Source organism: Bombus affinis, chromosome 3 (genome assembly GCF_024516045.1).
Source record: "Bombus affinis isolate iyBomAffi1 chromosome 3, iyBomAffi1.2, whole genome shotgun sequence".
In the NCBI taxonomy this organism is placed as follows: domain Eukaryota; kingdom Metazoa; phylum Arthropoda; class Insecta; order Hymenoptera; family Apidae; genus Bombus; species Bombus affinis.
The window spans coordinates 1,329,449-1,351,841 of record NC_066346.1 but is presented as its reverse complement, the minus strand read 5'-3'; the positions used below and the strand labels follow the sequence as shown (position 1 = coordinate 1,351,841).

At 31.3% G+C, this 22,393-nt stretch overlaps 3 protein-coding genes across 7 annotated transcripts in view; 1 reads left to right on the top strand and 2 right to left on the bottom strand.

Annotated features, from left to right (window-relative positions):
• Positions 1-192: 192 nt before the first annotated feature.
• On the bottom strand, positions 193-3,241 carry LOC126914212 (pyruvate kinase-like). 3 transcript variants are annotated; one of them, XM_050717850.1, is made up of 7 exons: positions 2,870-3,241; positions 2,550-2,727; positions 2,061-2,279; positions 1,806-1,981; positions 1,250-1,480; positions 932-1,154; positions 193-483 (listed from the first exon to the last, which is right to left on the bottom strand). In XM_050717850.1, the coding sequence occupies exons 1-7, from the start codon at positions 3,104-3,106 to the stop codon at positions 269-271; spliced, it is 1,479 nt and encodes a 492-aa protein (XP_050573807.1). In that variant the 5' UTR covers positions 3,107-3,241; the 3' UTR covers positions 193-268. The 3 variants fall into 3 exon arrangements, with proteins under 3 accessions (XP_050573807.1, XP_050573808.1, XP_050573810.1); XM_050717851.1 differs by having other exon boundaries at positions 2,875-3,017; XM_050717853.1 differs by having other exon boundaries at positions 2,808-3,002.
• A 3,019-nt stretch (positions 3,242-6,260) lies between these two features.
• The window catches only part of LOC126914209 (pyruvate kinase-like), a 16,822-nt gene continuing 689 nt past the window's right edge, over positions 6,261-22,393 (bottom strand). Inside the window, exons 2-8 of one of the 3 annotated variants that reach the window (XM_050717839.1) lie at positions 18,173-18,208; positions 9,732-10,076; positions 9,268-9,454; positions 8,647-9,168; positions 8,174-8,512; positions 7,695-7,851; positions 6,261-6,707 (exon numbers count right to left, since the gene is read on the bottom strand). In XM_050717839.1, coding sequence (XP_050573796.1) covers positions 6,695-6,707; positions 7,695-7,851; positions 8,174-8,512; positions 8,647-9,168; positions 9,268-9,454; positions 9,732-10,076; positions 18,173-18,199 — 1,590 coding nt within the window. In that variant the 5' untranslated portion in view covers positions 18,200-18,208 and the 3' untranslated portion in view covers positions 6,261-6,694. Of the gene's footprint in view, positions 6,708-7,694; positions 7,852-8,173; positions 8,513-8,646; positions 9,169-9,267; positions 9,455-9,731; positions 10,077-15,210; positions 15,491-18,172; positions 18,209-22,393 lie in introns of those variants that run through there. The other 2 variants (XM_050717838.1, XM_050717840.1) reach the window with 2 other exon arrangements.
• Positions 10,516-22,393, top strand: part of LOC126914192 (uncharacterized) — a 23,691-nt gene continuing 11,813 nt past the window's right edge. The window contains exon 1 of the mRNA XM_050717805.1: positions 10,516-11,571. Coding sequence (XP_050573762.1) covers positions 11,510-11,571 — 62 coding nt within the window. The 5' untranslated portion in view covers positions 10,516-11,509. The remainder of the gene's footprint in view (positions 11,572-22,393) is intronic.

Genomic DNA, 22,393 nt, shown 5'->3' with positions numbered 1-22,393 from the left:
CATAAATATCTTAGTGAAACCGTAGAAGGATTGATTCGCTCAGTACATTTCAATTGAAAAAATATCTGAAGTCAATGTATTAACAGAAAGAAATGACTCAGGAAAAAATTAAGAGTACATAGATACATGTTATAAAAACTTAATAAAGCTAAACAATATCTAAAAAGTTGTTTAAAAGAAACAACTAAAGTGTTAATTAAAAATGTTTTATTAATTGTTTCAACTATGATAAAATTGTTTTATTTGAATTAAGAAAAAGGGATATATTTTACCAGCAAGACTCGAAATCCGCTATTTGATTTTCCATGTGTCCAGGTGACACATAAACTATACGTATGCAGTTTGTAAAGCCTGCTCCTTGGCGCCATCCACTAACAATCACGATCGCATCGCCAACTCTAATGTACCCTTTTCTTCGGAGAGAGTCGATACCAGTCTGTATTCGAGTTTGCATGTCTTTACCCCAATCAGACAAGGGCTCCGCTGTATTGATAATTACATATATTAAATATAATAATTTTTACTAAAGGACTAAATCATTAGTACTAATTGTATTATAAGATAGCGATAAGAAATTTAATTTATTACGCTGCAAAACTCGTTTAATTTAGTTTCATCACAATGAAATAATCAACTATAATAATATAATAATAATATAATAATCTATATTAGTTCGCTACAGTTAGAAATAGTTTGATATATGTATCTTTCTTTTAGAAAATTATCCACGCATAAAAACCTAATGCCGTGAAAGTGGAAACGATATTGAAAGGAAAAGTATTGTTCTCATATATACTGGTAAGGTTTAGTCGTTAAACCCTGGGAAACTCTGTATAATAAAAATAGCATAAACATATGTGCACATCCATACATACGAAGAAATGAAAAGGATAGTATATTTATTTTAAGGAAAAACATAAGATATATTTACTTCTGTAATGAAGAGAATGGATACCATAGTACAGCTGTAGCCATCTAGCAACTACTCCATAACGAGTAACTGCAAGAATTAGACATTTAGGACGATACATTGATAATAAAACAGCGCTGCGTCCTGTTGTTGTGGTAACGACAATTGCTGCTGCATTTGATTTTATCGATGTCTCAACTGCTCCAACTATGATAGCGTGTAAAGGATCTAGAGGTATTGGCACCTATTTTCGCACAAAATATCTTCATATCAATGCATATTGTATTACGAAAAATCGAATTATAATAATATCAGCTTAATTACACTGAATAATTCTACCTTGTAGCTTAATTCATCGAAAATTTCCTTTTGCCACCGAGCGCTTTCAGCTTCTCTGCATACTATATCGACATCTCTTAATAATTTAGTAGTATCTTTCATATTCATAGCACCAGTTTTCAGAAAAATTGCATCGACTCCATTTAAAACAGCATGCGCAATTAAATTCATATCAATATTTAACTGTTCGTTGTTATATACTTGAAACCCTAATACAATTGGTTTTCCTATCTATAGGAAAGGAAAAAGCAAAGTAGAAATTTATTTATGGATAATGATCTTGAGAATTATAGCTTGCTAGTTTCGTTAAATATCAGCTACGATTAATTAATATAATTTCTGAACAATTCCTCTCTCCTTTTATTTATACATTACCTAATTACAGAAACAAAAATTCGACTTAAAAGGAACATTTTTGTGACAGATATTCGTACTGACAATTTGTAAATTTCTATCAATATGGCAAATCTGTTTTGTTACGGAACTGAATTGCATAGTATTCTAAAGAATTTACAGTGAAGTTATGCAAGGCAAATATTTATTAATAAAAGCTTACCCTTATACATTTCGCAATAATTATTTTTTCGACTAAAAATAGTTTTTCACTCCCTACGTCTATTTCAATATTGTTTCTATCGAGAAGAATAGCATCAGCTGAATGTAAAATTTCATCGAAATTTTCGAATCCTTGCTGATTTGAGATCTTTGCCATGACGCAAATTTTAGTAACACCTTTAATCAGTATCGATTAGCGTAATATCAATGTCGTGCATCGAACAAATCATTGGAATAATGTACAGTTTATCCATACCCATTTTCTTCAAGCGACTTTTAATGCCATACAACATTTTCTCGTTACGTGTATGATTCATTATAAGGAAATCACATTCTAACATTGAAGCCAATTTCATATGTTCAGTGTCTTTTTCCGAAATTTGTGGTAATGAAACTACACTGTCTAGTAATTGCACCAATTTGTTATCCCTTACAATACCACCTTTAATTATTTTACAAGTTACAGCTTCTTCATCTGCATTAAAAGAATTTTGATCTCTATTAATTTTTATATCGTATGCATATTAATGTTTTGTAAATCAAGCTCTATTTCCTGATCAAAAGCTAAAATAAATTATTACTAATACTACTGCTATTTTCTTAAATTTATATTTTACAATCGACGAAAGGTAGTTCCAGTAACCATAGGGGAAATTTTAATCTAAAACATTTTAAATCTAAAACATTTACAATTAATTTATTCATTTAGTTATTAATTTATCAACATAGGGTAAGTGTAACTAACGGATACAGGTGACTTGTAATAGAGCAGCGCCTCGATCAATCAATATCCTATCTCCTACCCGACATACACGAGGTAATTCAAGGTAAGAAATCCAGAAACATGTAGCACACCCTCCACGTTTTGCGATATCGTTCGTTACCAATTTTACCATTTTACCTTCCTCTAATTTAGCGTATCCCTGTAAATATTAATACTCAGTATATACAATCGTCACATAAAATGCCATGTAAAAGTTTTACTAAAACGTATACAATATACATGTATTAAACAATATCATCAACAAATATCTTGATTCAAGTGGTTTTAGATAATAATCATACTATACTCTTCTCATCACCACGGAATGCACCCGTTCTTATTTCGGGACCCTGGAGATTCATTGCAACTCCCAAGGGGTAAACCTCCGTCGTCAATTCATACATTCTATTTCCTGCTTCTCTAACAGATTGTACAGTGATTGCATGCCATTTCTCTGTTTCATGAGACATATTCAAACGAACTATGTTCGCCCCAGCCATCATCATATTAACGACGGCGTCAGGATGAGAATTCGTCATGCCTTATTAAATATATAAGATATTTTACAGTATACACTCTATTCATATCTAGAGTTTACTTACATATTCCTTTTTAATAAACTTAAATAATATAACCCAACAATCAAAGGAATGTCACTACGAATGAGATAGCCAGATTTTAAAAATTTGATGTTTTATGGTAAGCAATGATTGTATCTAAAAGCTGAAAAACAAACTAAACGCACTTGTTGAAGGAAATAATATTTTAAAAGAATGTACTTTATGGACATCGTTTAGTCATTGTAAATATAATTTCAAATATCTAGTTTTGAATGCAGCGGCACTCGACAGCAAACTTCCCAACCGGTTTCTGTCCCGTGCCTCGCTACACAAGGACTCTACCTTGCGAACAGATGATTGCCAGATGTCGATACACTCTCTCCGAATATTTACAGCGAGCCTAAGGACCCGCTATAAATCTTAGGACCCACGCAGCTAAGATTCTCTAAAGGAACAGATAGTCTTTGTCTCAATAGTCCCTACACATACCACCCACTACAGAAATCTGCTTTTCTTCACGTACGACGCTCCTCGCTAGCAACTTTCTCTCAAGGGCAGTTGCCATCTCTTTCCAACCACCAACTCACGATTTAGCCAATTAACAGCGACGTCCATTTCCCTCACCCTCTGAACTAACGCTGTCCTTAACGAATCCGATGATTCCGTATCCTTAGACACACTCAAGCACAGTTTTCCTAAGGAGCATCATCGCGACACAAATTCATTCTGTTCTATCGCGAGTCGCGAGGCAAGTTGGGAGACGCCGATCTGAATTGTCCGCCCGCAGTCGTACGTAATAGCGAATCGGAATTCCTCGACATCTGTGCAATCGTCTCGACTCGAACCACCGCGTAAAGTATCGCGCCGAGCTTGAACTTGTAATCTCGAACCGATATCTGTACCGTGCTTTCGGCGCGCTAGTGTATACCACAGACATAAGCAAATAAATTGTTATTGTTAACGACACGAGTGATTCTTCTATACCTATCACGCCCCATCACCTCAAACTGGTGACCCCGACGTGAGTTTTTAGTGTAAGAGGTGACAGTGATAGACTAGTCGCGGTGTGAACAGTATTGTCCGCAAATCACACTATGGAAAAGGAGAGCAAACCAACTCCAGCCGGTGCTTCGTTCCGCGTGCCGCCATTTATGCCTACGAAGACCGGGATCTGGTTTTCGATCCTAGAGAAGTATTTCGGCGTAGCCGGCATCCGCGGTCCTGGTCAACTTTTCTATGTTCGTATCGTCAACTGCGGCCAGGACTTCCCTGATACGGTCTGGGAGGCGGTTCCTCCACAGGCTTAGGATGAACTCGTCGGACGCGAGCGGGCTGGCTAGTTTCTTTAGGTCATTGTAAAACTGTGAGGGCTTTCTGTCGCCCATCTCTTCGCGTTCGACTAACCTTTCAACCTTGGCGCTGTCCGATTCTGTCAGGACGCGGATTAGCTCGCTCTTCAGTTTCTCGTACTGGCCGGTGGCGGGGAGGTTGGTCACGGTATCCTCTATCTTTGCGAGGTATGGTGGGTCGAGGAATCCCATGAGGGCTAAGGCTTTTTCGTTATCGTGGCTAATGCCGGCTACGCCGAAATACTTCTCTAGGATCGAAAACCAGATCCCGGTCTTCCTAGGCATAAATGGCGGCACGCGGAACGAAGTACCGGCTGGAGTTGGTTTGCTCTCCTTTTCCATAGTGTGATTTGCGGACAATACTGTTCACACCGCGACTAGTCTATCACTGTCACCTCTTACACTAAAAATCACGTCGGGGTCACCAGTTGAGGCGTGTATGGCGTTATGTTGTCGTCGGTGATAGTAGAGTAGTTGCCGGCTGTAGATGTCGCTGCTGGGGCACTGCTGATTTTTCCTCCGTTTTTTTGGTGCGTGGGAGTAAAATCGGACTCCGGTCGCCGGGATTCGAACCCGGGTTCCGAACGTTCGCAACCTAAGATGTTAACCACTGCGCTGCCGTCGTCCGACACTAGTTAGTGTCGAGTGATGATATTTGGCTTGTCGAGTGCCGCCACATGAAAAAGCAAGAATTTTTTATTTAGAAACATATAACTAAAGTTTGGCCGAGCATCTTACGGTACCTTTTTATCAAAAGCGATTTGTATTAAAAGACTAAAAATGACGCAAATGTTTGCTTACCTAGGGTAACCATAATTCGTGTAAGCCTTGCTAGTTTAGGGCTGGAATTGATATCAAGTTGTATATTGTGTTCAAGACGTGTATTTTGATATGCTGCTTTTACTTGATCATCTGTTATGTACTGATCTTCAAGATTTACCATCTATGTGTTATGAGATAAATTAACAAATTTAAAAAACATTTTATGAGATCAGATTGGAATGAATCAAAAGCATAAAGGCAAAAAGTTATAACATAACAAAGATGGGACATTATATTTTTACTATAATCAACGCAACTTATTTTCTATTTCGCTGTATAAACGTATTTAGTCTTACATTCTATTCTATTTGTTCCCTGTATAATATTTTTATGATTTTTACTGTTTTGCATTAAAATATTAGAACTGTATTGAAGAAAAAGGAAAATGTTTCGAAACATAACGCTAAATTTTTATGAAAGTAAATGGAAAAATTTTAAATTAAAAAATAAAATCATAATTATATAAATTCAGTACGTTTAATATATTTAATTGAAATAATAGTACTTGATTCCTACGTATTTATTAATGTAAATGAAACATGTATACCTAATCACGATTATTAATCAACTAATCTCTATTAGGTACAAAAATGTCAATTATAAAAATAGTACCCATGGCATTCGGCGGCATGATTTTATCCATTTAGTTGCTGGTGCAATATCATTGGTACATAACATTGTGTAATTCAATGTATATTACAATTGTGTATTCTTCGAAGCTTAAAGAGATGTATGTGATTATTAAGAATGGGAATTATAAGTTATTTGTCCATTTTATTAGTAATTTGGTAGAGGTTTATAAATGGTCAGGTTACATGTTGTGGTTATTAAAAAATTTGAACACTGCATGCTTTGATATAAGAAGGTAGTCCAGTACTTTGAAATTTAATACAAGATGTTAGAATTTGAAGTTTGTTATGTTTATGAGTAATTTGAAAACGATAATAAAAAACGCACGAAAGTAAAATAAATTTCTTTATTTATGTTTCCTACAGAAGATAAAGAATCAACCATAGCGTTTCAATTGGCGAACAATAATTCAAGTTTCAATAATTTACTATTTCAAATAATTATTGTACTTTATTATTGAACAACGGGATTGTGTATATGCATATGTACATTTACATATATTTACGTAAAATTTGATATACATACATGTATATATATATATATGTAAAAACATATGCATATATATATACATTTTGGTGTGCTGTATTTATGGAGGTACATTGTAATGATATTAATACTGCAGCTACTGGCATCTTTAGATTGTTATCCTTTCAGTGATTTTACTAACTTTATCATACATCATCATACAGTGTAAGTTACATATTAAATTTCCAAAATCTAAAGCTATTTAGTATCTCCTGCTCTTTACAATACAGCCAGTGTACATTTATTCAACCGTCCTAAAAAAAGAAAAATAAATATCAAAATTATATCATGAGTTTTTAAGAATAAAAAATAAAAAATATGAATATTAATTCGTTAAACGTAAAAATACAACAGTTAATGACACAAAAGATAAGACAAAAACAACATTTACATTCTAGTACTTTTCAGTATGTACAGTTTGCTATAATATATTTCAAACAATTTTTTAATTGTTATTTGTGAATCTATATATTCAATAAAATTATTAGTATAAAAAATTAATGGGAACTAAATTACACTTTTTAAATAAAATATCTATTGATGTTTCCAAATTTTCGTTGGAAACTGCTAAGAACAAAAAAGAATACGATCGTTACTAGGACAAATATAAGATATGTTTTGATATATTAGCCCTCACTAAAATAAAGTACATCAAAAAATATATCAATTTGATCCGATTTTTTCAAATTTTACTTTATTGATAATTAAAACAGATAATAATTTTTTTCCGATGAAAAATTTTCATAAATTTAAATTACGATAATAAAATAGAAAACATTAATGCACACTGAAACAAATCTTTTTAATGCAATTTATAATTTAAAAGTAGATAATATTATTTTTTAACTATTTTATATTTCATTAAGCAGAACGATATATTTTTATACAAACTGAAAATTCACTGCATGTTTTTTGAAAAATATTTTTCATTTTCGTGAAAATATTGAAATATATTATTAATACACAACATAATATTAATACACAAAACTTTATCAACAAAGCCAAATACACAAATGTTAATTAGACCAACTATTTTCTTCTGTTTAACAAACTTTGTTAAAATGGGCACATATAATGTAATAAATTTGTATTTTTGCAAAGTGCAAGCGAAATAAATTAGCAATTGATATCAATGGAATGCATACAATAAATGCAGAAATTACATAATAGATTCATAACTATCTGTATCACTACGTATAGTACATGCATCATCATCTCGAGGAATTTCTATATCTACGTACACAATACGAAGTGTATTCGTAAATCCTGAGCCTTGTTTCAATCCAGTGACTATTACAACTGAATCTCCAGATTTAATGAAACCACGGCCTTTGCCGAATTTCAAACCACACTGGACGCGTACATCAACGTCTTTCACCCAATCAGCTAATGGCGCTTCTACACATATGAAACAAAAAAAGTGAAATAATTATTATAACATAATTATATACAAAGTTTTCATATTTAAATTATATTTGTACTCTTATTAGAAAAGTTTTATTCTACATTACTTAGTAAACGTCATTTAGTTGGATTATTTAGTATATTTCTTTTGAATAAAAGAGTTCAAGTTTAATAATAATGTTAACCATAGGAATTCAATATATTCATCACTTCTTCATTAATTCCTTTTCCTAACAATTTATTTATGTAAAATATATCTAGTTAGCAATCTTAATTCAATCTCAAAGCCTGTAATATACTATTTTCTGGTTAGTACCTTCATAATAAAGGGGCAAAATGCCACGATAAAGATGTGCTTGTCGTGCAACTTGATGGAATCTAGTTACTGCTATAATTGGACAACGTGGTCTGTATTTTGCAACTATGTGCGCTGAACGGCCGGTAGTTGTGATTACTATAATAGCACTAGCTGCACATTTTACGGATACTTCTACAGCAGCGATTCCGATAGCATGAGTAGCATCGATTGGTGGTAATGCTTTGCGAGAAAGATCTTGGAAAATTTGTGTCTGCCAAATTACAGCCTCCGCTTCTTTACAGATGTTAGCCATTGTGCGCACACACTCCAGTGGGTAATCTCCTTTGGCAGTTTCACCTATTGAAACAATAAATAATTACATATTTATGTAAATACTAATATATAAAAATTTAACAGATTAATTAAGAAATTATATATAGATGATAATCGCTTATTATGAATTAATAATATAGTAATTAAATAATTTATACCTGATAACATGACACAATCTGCACCATCAAGTATAGCATTAGCTACATCCGATGTTTCAGCTCTAGTTGCACGTGGTTTCTTCACCATAGACTCCAGCATTTGCGTAGCACAAATTACTGGCTTCCCAACTTTATTACATCTACTGATCATACATTTCTGTGCTAAGAATACTTTTTCTGGTGGTATTTCAATACCAAGATCACCACGTGCTACCATAATACCGTCAGAAGCGTCGATAATTTCATCAAGATTTGTCATTCCTTGCTGATTTTCAATTTTGGATATTATTTTAATGTTCTTTCCCTTTTCACCAAGAATTGCGCGAATTTCCGCCAAAGCTTTAGCATCTCTTATAAATGACGCAAAGATCATATCAACGTCTTGTTCAACGCCAAATTGCAAATCAGATTTATCTTTTTCAGAAACAGCTGGCAAATCTACTGGTGATCCAGGTAGATTGACACCTTTGCGAGAACCTAACATTCCACCATTTTCAACAGTAGTTACAACCACATCAGGATCTAAAATATTCAATACACTTTAATTAAAAACCACTAAAATTGTATATTTTTTAAACATAGAAAAGGAAAGAAGAATATACGTAGAGAAACGATACGTACTGACTGCAGTAACTATGAGGGAAATCAAACCATCGTCAACGTAAACGCGACTTCCAACTTTCAGTACTTTAGAAATATTCTCATAATCTACGTAAACAAGATTTGCATTGCCTTTTTCCATGTATGCCTTATCGGTAGATAATTTAAACGTTTGGTCCTTAAGTAATTCGACTTCAGCAGATCCACCCTGAGAAAGCAATAAACAATTAGGTATTATATGTTAATTTTATGTCTTACACGATATAGGATGCGTGAAAAATCCTATCACACTGCATATTTTCATTAAAAAATTTCTCGACGAGGATATCGTAAATAGTAAGAATATTTTTGAATATTTAAAATTTTTATTTTCATAATTTATGTGTGATTGTGTGGTAGTGCTCGGAAAGATCTTGAAAGATCTTGAAATACTTTGAATTACTGTATTATGATCAAATATACGAATAAATAAAAGAGTTACGTACGCCTTCCAAAAGTCCAGTACGGATTTCAGGACCTTTTGTATCGAGAGCAATCGCTACAGGAACGTTAATGCCTGATCGGCTGGATAAGTTCTTCTGCGCTTTTCGTACGTTGCTAATAGTCTCAGCGTGGTATTCATGAGAGCCATGAGAAAAATTTAATCGAGCGATGTTCATGCCCGTTTCAATCATTTTTTCGAGAGTTTCGACGGATCTTGAAGCCGGTCCGATCGTGCAAATAATTCCCGAAAGACGGACGAACGATGCATGGCTGTCGATGTCCAAGGCACACATATGATCTAAATGGCTCTGAGCATACAAAACTTGCGTGTTCGGCTTTCCAGCCATCTGTGAAGATACATAACGATTAAATTTAATTCTGTTTTCATGGGAAATATTTCAAGATTATTAAAAACAATTCAAACATTTAATAGTTTAAAGCATCGCTAGACTCTGCGTAACATTTAACTATAAAACTAGTTACTACGCAAAAAACTGTCTAAAAAGCACTGCATACTTGTTTCTTAATTAGCAAATAAAATCTAATATGTGCAAGTAAATGCGATTACTATTATAATATTATATAAGCTGTAAAGGTGCTCATAAGGCGTAATTCGTTTATATGGAATTGTGTTTTTAAAGCGTGATTAAGACGTAAAGGGAATATCTTGTAATTCTCACACAGGAGTCTATAAACTACTACATTTTATTATTATAATATCGATGAATTTAAATTTAAAATGGTATTTACATAATACTGTGCAACCAAAATTATTATTATATAATACCAGGGAAATTCGTTTAACTATTAACATAAAGATCTGTTTAAAATGGCAAAGTAAACAATAGACATACTTTATAAAATTTAGGTTGATTATAACTACAAGCCTCCATTCTATTGAGGTATGTATAACATGAGATTAAAGTATGGTAACTACTTATGTACATATATATACATACAGGATGTTCTATTCGAAGTTTCAAATAAAACTTAGTCTATTTCGGGGGAAAGGAGAGAAGAGGATCTTACGGTGGTCACAAATCTCCTCTAGGTGCACGCACTTCCCTAATTTCAAGGTGACCTTTGTTGTTTTGTGCGAAACTATATGTTTTTAATTAGGTAGGCGTATATCCCGTTTCGTAGCGAATTTATCGACCTATAATGTTGGTGTTCCAAAGTTATTCAACGTTATCTATTGCCATTTAAAATTTGCCTTCGTTGGACATCCCCAAGATTTGATTTACCGGAGTAGTGCGTCCATTAGGATGTAAACATGATTCGAAATCACACTAATGATGCGATTTATCATTATTTTAATTTTTTCCTCCTTATTCTTATCTATAATCTGCTGCTAGGCAGATCTTTTCAGTTTCTGTTACAGTTGCTTCGAAGGAATCAGTGTTATTGCAAATAGTATTACGTGTGCTTCCTTTCAGTAACGATCTGCTTTACTATAGTGCATTATACGCCTAATGGAATTGTCGATCCGCTTGTAATTTTAAGAGAATGCGAGGAAATTGAAAGAATCAATTCTATCGTTTTGAGAAGAGTCGAGCTATCATTTGGGGATAGAATAAATAATTGTATCGACGTCCAAAATTATTCTTTTGAATACAGGAGATAGGAAAATAGTAAATTTTAAATGACAATAAATGATTTTGGATGACTTTAGAATACCAACACGTTGTGGGTCGATGAATTCGTCACGAAACGAGCTATACGCCTACCTAAATAAAAACGTACAGTTCTGCATAAAAAAGGCAAAGGTCACCATGAAATTATGGAAGTGCATCCATCTAGATTCGTGGCTATGATAAGATCCTCCCCCTTTCTCGAAACAAGGTAAGTTTTATTTGGGACATTTTTTAAAACGGCCTATAGCTTGGGAAACAATTGCGTGCGAAACATTAAATAGAGCACATATTATAAAACCGGTATAAACCGTATATCGTACATAGATGAACTAAGCTTGCATACATTTGAATAATTATTTAGCTTAAAATTAACTTAAAATACATTATAATATAAATCATAATTAATTTGTTTTAAGGGAATAAAAAATGAATATGATACTCATCTAAACAAAGAATTTTTAACCATATATTAGATACAAGTTATAAAATAAATTAGAAGATTCTAATATTTGTTAATTACTGAAAATAACAAATATTTCTAAACATTTTGTTTCCATCAAAATGTGTATATCCTCGTCAGTTGTGAAGAGCATACTACGTTTTGATACTTTTTTGAACACTTCTACCTGAGGCTTACCGTTTAGAGTTATAGATAACTCGACAGACAAACGTTCATCATTGTCGGTAAGATGGTTGTCGATGATCACAACCTAACCCATGCTTAGCACATATTATTTTAAATTAAACTCATTCATTAAAAAACATGTATTTACTAAGGAAATTTATTCTACCAATTTATGATGCTTTTATTCTTCGAGAGAAATCGCTCAAAGAATGCAATGAATCCAAATTAAAGCTAATACACGTATAATACAAAAATCATAGGAATTGGTTATCTAAAATTAATAGATACGTATACAATGATAATAATGATTCATCTTGTGATTATTTCAAATTATTTGTTGCTTTAGTTATAACATAATTTCACGTTAAACCAATAAATAGGAATATTATCAATTAGTCTTTGTTAATTGGTAAACAGCTAATACTAGTAATAAAAAAACGCTACTTTATTTTGTTAGTATGTACGAAGTGCAGAAGGAAAAATAAGCATTCTGGTGGCCTTCAAGTTTAAATAAATCGTGTTAAAATGTACTTATGCTAAAATATTGCCTTAGGATGTTTAGTCGAAGAAAAATATCAATTTCATCGAGCATCAGACTTCCTTTTACATTTATCTTAATTGAGGAAAAACTTTCTGCTAATTATCTTGACCTTCATAGTCCTTCATATGATACAGACCGTGTTAAGGACAAGACTTACAATTTATTAGGAAATTACATTTTGTTGTAAGCTCAGTAAGTTAATTTCATCATGTTTCCAACTGTATTGTATTTTTCAATCAGGTCTGAATATTTACGAACACTTACTGAAATTGCACATACGCCAATGATAGAAAATAGTTTTTTAAACCCTTTAGTTTGAATGAATAATTTGTCATTGATATTTATTGCACGCTAATTTGTATAGATGCTAAGATTAATCGAAATAGACAATGCGAATGCTGATCTAGTAAAAAGCTTCATTCAAAGATCATGTATCTACGTTGTTACTAGGTACTGAAAATAACATGGTTACAAGATAAACGTTTTAAAAATGTACGCTCGTAAAGAAGAGTAAAGTTCTCTTGACATGCATCTATTAGTGTGCCACGTCATACATATAATCCTTCGCGACAAAAAGATAGCGTGCTATGTAAATATAAATATTTTTAACTTTCGAAACAACATTACTTTTTGACTTTTATACCATTTAATAAGAATAGCGTATTATTTCGATATGTTTGAATACGTTTATTACAAGAAAATTTTATTTTACAATACGTATTGAAAAATAACGAAAAATCGAATGCCTAAATTCCTAATATGTATAGAAAAATATTATTTCGTAGCTCAAACGTTTACTTTTATAAGCAATTAAACGTCGTTAAACGTCATACATTGGCAAATATTTAAATGATTTTTGAGCAAACTTCCGGCTTGATACCCAGTTTCGCTCGTTGCATTTTTTAAATTTCTCAACGCCGTGAAATTATCTTCCTTTGACATGTACTAATCTTTCGTAGAGGCTCAACTCAGACCACGAGTATATACGATCGTGATTTAGACGGGCCACTTTAGAACCGCAGCTGAACCATAGAACGGTGGTTGGACTATGTTCGGACAGAACGACACACCGACCACTCGTGACCATTCGCAGAACACACGCGAATCACTCGTCTCTATTCTATCGTGTTTTGTACTTGCATAGTTGCGAGTAGTAGCGAATAGCCGCGAGTGGTCGCAAGTGGTCGGCGTGTCGCTCTGTCCGAACATAGTCCAACCACCGTTCTATCCAGCTGTGGTTCTAAAGTGGCCCATCTGAATCAAGTCCTAGTGTGACCACCATCGAACAATTTCATTCTAAAACTTGGATAATTTGCTGTCTGAAGTATTCTTTTGACTTTGCTTTGTGAATACTTGTATCGTTCTATTGGAAAATAAAGTTTGTGCTCGCAATTATTACAATATATTTCTTCAATTGTTCGTCTATTAAAGTAATACAATTTGAACTCTTCATCTTTCCACTTGTAATTTTAATTTCAGTTTTTCCGTAGTACCCAACGCCAGCCCACACCGTTACTCCTCTACCTCTTCTAGTCGGCAAGTTAAAATCTATGTTCTATCACTTTTTCTGACTACAAATAACTCTTCGCCATTTTTCTCTCTCAGAAGCATATATCTTTTAGCAAATTGTAAACGTGCTTCTTTACGTTGCCTCGTTAGTGGTGGTGATCAATTTTTGACGTTTTACGTATTTACATTCTTTTCTAATACGTTGTACATTACGCACATTAGCGTTTACACCAACTTCTGCAACAATTTCTCTTGCAATAGCAGTAGAATTTGATGCACTTGTTAAAGTCGCACGTTGTTGACGATTGGCTTTTAATTTTGGACGACCTGTGCTTTTTTTCTTTCCATACTCCTTTGCATTTCTTAAAACATTGTATACCACTTTCCGACTACGATTTAATTGTTTCGCAATTTTAGAAATAGAACAGTTTTCTTCACGTAAACTATGAATTGCTGCTACTTCAGAATCACTCAATTTTTTACCACGACCCATTGTTCTTAATTGCACAAAATTTCGATATCGAAACACACAGTATTAAATATCTTCTCGTATGAGCAGTTTGACGTCTTCGCACTAACTGAAAAAGGAAAACTTTGAAGCAGCGCTATCATTTTGACGCAGCGATCACCACTAATGTTTACGTTCTCAGTTTTAGTTTAACCCAGTAGGCAAAAACGAAGTGTTTACCGCGAAACGTGTAATTTATCGCTGACCGAAATGATACATAGAGTGTCTCCAATTGAAATGTCAAAACTTCGGGGACCGATAGTTATTTAAATTTGTTTCACAAAATCTTATAATTTTGTTTGTATAGATACGAAGAAAGATTGTGAAATTTGTCTAGTTTTATTATTGAAACATGTATTCAATTTTCAATTACATCTATCGTGTCTTTAGAACCATGAATATACAGAATCGTGTCTTTCGTGGACATAATATTAGGTTGTACACAAGAAAAATGAAAGTCACAGTAAGCTTCAAGCATTATTTATTCAATTATTATAGTTTAGTATAATAAATGACTATTATCACACAGTACTTTCCCAACATGGTCTTTTTTCCAAACTTTACATTATACTACTGCTATACACAGATTATTTACTTATTTGTATTACATACTGTGATAAGTAATATTTACTTAGAGACATTTATTCTTATCGATTTGAATTACCTTGAAACATGCTGTCATCATTCCGAACAACCTTTTCTTGTACATGTTACCGTCGCGATCACTCGATCTTAAGTTCTCAGATATACAGGCAAGAACACTTTTATCACAATGTACACACTTTTAATATTATGTACTTGTTAAGCTCTTTATTTAAATTAAGGCTAATTACCGAGAAATAAATACATATATTGCGATTTATAATTACTAAATTTATCGCTACGTATCGTATTGACACGTAATTGATATTATGTAATCGAAAAATATTTCCACCATTAATGCAGTTATTCGATTAACAAAATTATACCAGCGATTATACCAATAATAAAAATTCTACTATGGTAATTTTGTTCACAAGTTCCGTACGTCTAGTCTGTCTGTTCGTCACGTACACACTAATAATAATTAGAGTCAGCACTCAACCTGAGTATCATCGTTCAAATATGTATAAATGTATCCCACGGCCTACCTAGCGATAATCCATGGACGATCTCAGTTGTTGACTTATACATAAAAGTATGTTTACCGATATATTGTATATATAATACCAAGTGGTAGTAATCGAATTTACGATTACACTTACAAAATCAATGACATAAAAATTAAGTCATGACAGCGTTACCGGCCCTCTCGCGCTCATCGGATATTAATCTGATTCAATTTACATACAACCCATTGATTTATCCTTCTTTATTTTTATATTAAAGATTATTAGCATCAATGAGTCGAGTTTAGGGTGGGTTACATACAAATAATTAATTGAAGTTTTTTGTGAATATATACGTATATAGTTGTTCAAAATGATGACCTTGACAACGTATTTCAAGCTCATCAAGATCGAGGAGGTGTGCCTCTTTGTAAATAATTATCCATAGATATGTATAGGTACTGTAAATAGGGTTAAAAATCGATCTTACATCCATTTTCGTTAAAGTGACGATACCGATATGAATACGAATACACCAAAGCTATAAATCGAGCATTAGTTTACAAACGAAGAAAAAGAAACAGAAAAGTGAGCTAAAGAAAATTGTCGATTTTTTTAAATGATATTATATTATCATCGAAAATCAGCGTTATGTGTTTCAAATTTTAGCTCTCTAGCTGGTTGAGAAGTGGGTGAAATTTCGCTTAAAATGTTCCATCCATATAGATCAGCATAGAAGCAAACTAAAATAATTGCATTATTCAGCAAAGAATACTTAACATATTCGCTATTACTAAAATATAGCTATTTCTCGCCAGAATATCTTTTATCAGAGATATCTTTAGTTTAACTAATAACATTTGTTTTCGCTTCATTTCTTGCGATTTTGCCTCTCTACATATTTTCGTTAAAATGCGTGAACTAAAAAATTTAACAACTGCGTCAGTAGTTATTATTGAGAGGCTACTTATCAACTATGTAAATTTTAAATACGCAACGTATGTGCCAATAGCAGTAAGTGTTGTAATATATTCGCTAAAACTTGTAATATACATTCAGTATATGTATATATTCTGTTACAAATCTTGTATATATAATACCAAAAACAGATTAACTCAATAACGTCTGATAACGTCTTTTGAGAAAAATTTGTTGTTATTCAGACAATTAAAATCAGACTTGGGTAGTTTTCTGTATTCTGCTGACAAGGACAAAAATATGATTTGTAGGAAACTAAAAGGTTATAAAGAGAGTATTTTGATTTGAAAAAAGATACTATTAAGTTGTTGAAAGTTATATAACATAGAAATTAGTAAACACATAAGTAGTACACTTAGATGTTTAATTTTCTACGTATCTTGAATTTATTGATTTAATGATAACAAAACAATATTACCCATATTGCTGGAATTTATTCCAAAATTCAATGAGCTTCTAAGGTTTTGTAATATAGCTTATAGAAACATACATTAACATGCTTAAAAAAATGAAGAACGTTCAAAGTCAATTTTTAACGAATACACTAGAAAATATTCTATGTGAAAAAATGCAAACGTTATAATTCATACTGCAAAAAACACACATAGCACAGGTCAGATACGAGTCATGCAAGAACTAAGTTAACTCTAGATAAGTAACTCCAGATACTTATCACGTTTATTCGATAATTATTTACTTTTGATTATTACTAAGATATTATAAAACAAGCAAAACAAATTAAATAAGAAGAAAAACATCGAAGAAAATATAAAAAGGAAAATATCATCGAATCATTGCATCGAGATAAATTCGAAGACAAAAATGTTTGCTACCATTACATTATCTTTCACGATCGTGATATTCGACAAGAATTGTGCATAACTCTTTGTCTATGAATAATATCTACGATAGCACTTTTCATAATTTAACTTCCTAAGCAGTTTAAACTTTTGAAATATGAAAATTTTTGCCGATTAACGTGCGTACTAACTTTCGTAAATTAGAAATTCTAATTACAAAGATTGTGCCAAATACTATAGTGACTTTTAAATTTTAAAAGTTGAAATAAAGCGAAAGGATCGCATGCAAAAAAGGAAACACAATGCAAATATATTATTTATAATTTGTTACACTTGACAACGGTGTATTTAGCTACGATCAAATTCTATAACAATTTTTAATCGTATCGGATACTACGGTAAAACTTCGTTTATATGAATCTATTGGAAAACAAATTCGTTCGTAGAACACCATCTGTGATTTTTCGTTCAGTGAATAGAAGTTCGTGTTCATATAAGAGAATTCCACGAAACATTTACTCTAAACACATAATAATTTTGCGAGCTTGTAGCGACTGCGAAGCATAAGAGTAAGTCACATAACATTTCATTTATATAAACAGAGTTTCACATATTCGCGAACATTCAGCGTAATTCGTGTAATGGCCTAAGCTAACGAAATAATAATATACGTGCGACAAAAAATCGAAGTTAAAAAGAAAAAGAAACTGTGGCAACACATAAAGTAAAACCATTGCAAAACAGTTGTCCACAATAATACCTTATCGTAGATGGTAACCCAGACCATTTTGGTAGGCTGCGCAAATAAAGAGGACACAGGAATTAGTTGCAATACTGGCTCGATGACAGCGAGCCTACGTCTGACTGCATTCGTTGATGTACAAGGTATAAACTGCTTATCGCTTAAGCAACGGAAGTTTCGGAACAAGCGGAAGTATATAGAGGAATTGAAAACGTCCAATGGACGTCTTAGACGATGGCGGTACCAGTGCATGCAGCAAGTGCGGCAAAATTCAAATGACGACATTCTAATTCATTTATTCAGAAGAATTATAATTTCCACACCAACTGCGTTCTTTCATTTCATTAATGGTATAAAGAGTATCAAAAATTAGTTCGATAAACTAAAAGTCGTAAAGATAAAGAAAATGTTTATGAATTTATCTTACGATATCTTTTTCTATGTCTCGTAGATTTAGATAGCTTGCCTTAGCTACGTGAAACGCATTATACGTATGTATAAAGAAAATTTTATATCAAGCCGATTCTTCGTACAATTTTAAGTAGTCTCTTTGTATATTTAATTTACTATTAGATCATACAGGAAATTGAAATTATATTCAAATAAATAAAATATACAATGCGTGTGTTGTTCTTCTAAGCAAATGTTGCCAAAATTGTACCTAAAAAATTGAAGTGATAACTTTCAGTATTAAGATTTACACAGCCTATTGTATGGAACGCAGAAAACACACATCAAATGAAGCAATGTGCGATTCACGCAATGTTCACATAGTACGTAAACGTCATTAACCTAATAATTATCGATCATAGTTAAGAAATGTTCGTATTTCTTCTATGATTCGTTTATATCTTATCAATATGTTCATTTACAATATCAAATAAAAGAATTGATACTAATATACAATTAATCAAGCAATAAATTAATAATGAATTAATCAATACAAATTAATAAAAATAAAACGTGAACAATCAAATAAAAATATTGGCTTTTACGGAATACACATGTACGTATATTATCCGTCTGCACTCGCCGCCATCGTCTGGAAATATCTGGGGTCTTTAATTAACTGAATTATACGATTCTTTAACAATTACGAACTTAAGAAATAAAAACAACATAATATGTTTGATAACAAAATATATGTATATGCACGTATATATTTTTTGTTTCATTTTTACTGTCATATTTCTATGAAATATTATATGTTCATTAAACAAACATTTTTCAAGTTAACGCGATCTAATTTTCAACAAAAGCAAATCCTCACTTTGTTCGAATGAAACAATAAATGCAGCAATAAATTAAACTTAACAGGATAAGATAAACATTGTCGATTGATGAACTTTTGTGAAGATTACCTACGATGAAATGATTTGAAAAATAACATGTTTTATACAAGTTGACCATCATATGTCCTATACATGTCCACCAACATATAAATTACTCACATCAAATTATGTGTTTCTAAAAATTTCTCAATTTTTATCCGAAACATTTTCGATCAGTTTTAAAGATATTCACAGGAATCGACTTAAGTGAGACATTCTATATTAATGAAATTGTTTAATGAACTTTCGTGATGCGTATCTATTGTATTTTTTATAATTAATCGAACATATCTATATAACATATCTAAAGCAAATTTTGGCAATATAGCATAACACTGGAACTAACTTTTCCCTTTTTTCTTGTTGTACCGTAGCGTTAACTCTACTAAGAAAAAAGGTTTCATGTTACTACACATCTTGTTCGTCAAAATAACCACCTCGTTTCTTTGTGTTCTATGTTTCTATATTATGTTTCTAGATGTAATCCAAACAATATTATATTCTAATACGCTCCATCGATTTTTACAACATCTTGTATTCGTTCGAAGGAAAAGTGTTTCCAAATGAAAATGTAACTTGTACCATATTTTATTGTGAGTACTGTACGCTAGGACCTACATATATACATATTTCGGTCACGATCACATCGAGGAACAGATATCGAGTGTCCAATTTATAAATTGTTTAGCATATTCAAAGGGTTTCTTTCTTATTTCGTGATTTTAATAACTATTTCGTAGATTCCTTGTTTTTACTAACTACTAACTATTGGTATTTTACTGTAGTTAGAAACAAGTATGTATAGGTACCCAAACTTTCTGACAATGGAGCGTATACATTTATCTTCTTTATCTTTACTTTTGTGCTTAAGACAGATATAAACTAATAATCTACTTCAAACTAATAAAATGCTTTCAGGTGAAATAAGTTTATAGTAATATAAGTAAATATTTCAATTAGAGATTTAGGACATCGCTATTATTTAAATACTCAAAAATGTACAATAATACAGCATAAATATATAAATTTATACTATTTCGTACAAAATAAAAATTTATATTCAGTAAATTTCTAATAAATTTCTGAGAAATACGAAAAATTAAGAAAACGCATACTTTTTCGCATTTAATTTCTATTTTCACTAATTTATTAAAAAAAAACATCGTAGTTTAGATATAAAAAATTCATATTTAATATTCAAATAATTGTGTAAAATATATTAGCAGAGAAACTGTTAACTATTGTATTTACTTCTGTATTTAAATGATATATCTATAAATTCATTGAAATAATTAATTATTGAAGATCAATAATTTTTCCAATAATTATCAGCAAACACATAAGGACATATCTGATTAACAGTTATCAATGAAATTAGATTTAACTTCAAAACAGGAGATTAATTACGCGCGATGATAAGATCATCACGCTATAGTGGCGTGTTATAAATCGTGTCATACATACAATTTAATAAAGACCGTGTCATTAAAGTTTCATCAACTAATCTTCAGTTCAACAACTGAAGCAATTGGCGATATAAACTTATTATGGAATCGTATTTGATGACGTAAAGCTTCGCTATAACGCAGTGATTTACAAGTCATACGTGCATTATTTTTCCCTTTTTAGACGGAAGAAATCCCGAAACATACTCCATGATAATCTTTACTATAGAATATTATCCAATAACACCAGAATATCAATGCTTTTATAATATGATATTTCGACCACAAATATGTATTTTTCAAATTATATGTTCGATATTCTTTTTTTAGAATTTAATATATTACAATTTATTCATAGGTCAATAAAATGTCCAATTAAAAAAGTGAATTAATTTCACACACACATACGCATATAATTTTATTATATTATATAACATCTTCGTTACAAAGTGGCATTTGAAATATCATACTGATATATTTTTTATTATTTGTTCCCCCACTAAACTTTTTTGTATAAAATGAGTAATCTAATCACTTCACATTTTCTAGCAATATTATAAGTAAAATTTCGTTCCTCTCGAGTATAAAAATTATTAAATTCATTAAAAATATAACAATCTTTGCCAATTTCTACTAAAATATGTATAATTCATAACAAAGATACGACGTTAGGTTTTTATTCCAATAATATATATTCATATTATCATTTATGTATAACTTGAATTTTTATTTTATACGACAACCAATTTCGTATCTCTTATAAGCTTAATTTCATATTTGTATTATAATTTATGATATTCCAGATATAATAACGTTACATTAAAGAAAAGACGACATGTTTTTTTATATATATGAAAATTACTATGTCTTAAAAATTATTTCAACGAAAAAAGTAAGGAATATTTATTTGAAATATAAATTTAATTTTCATATTATTTTTTAATATATACTTCATTTAAGATTCATACAAGACTTATATATTACCTATGTAACCATAAAATTTAAAAATGCAAAATTGAATCAAAGTACATATGTATATCTAAACAAAAATATATTTTTTATAGAAATTGTGGGTTAATATTTAATTTCATTATTATTTATCCGTATAAAATTTGTACACTTTAATAACACTAAGTACTTATGCACAATATAAAATTTAAATATAGTTTATATATCTTTGTAGTCATATTGCACATATACAAGGAATGATGAATTTGCACCAACTAAACAACAAATGTTTGATATATAAATCTTCAAAAATGTGTTCAAACTAAAACCATTTGATACATTACTTATCAGAAATGTATTCAAATTAAAATGTCTGATATATTAATCATCAAAAATATAAAAATTCATAAATGTAAATTAAAGCATTATGACACTCACTTTGTGATTTGTGTATATTTTCTATTTTTATTAGTTATTATACAGTTAATTCCAAAAAAAAACTCTATACACTATTA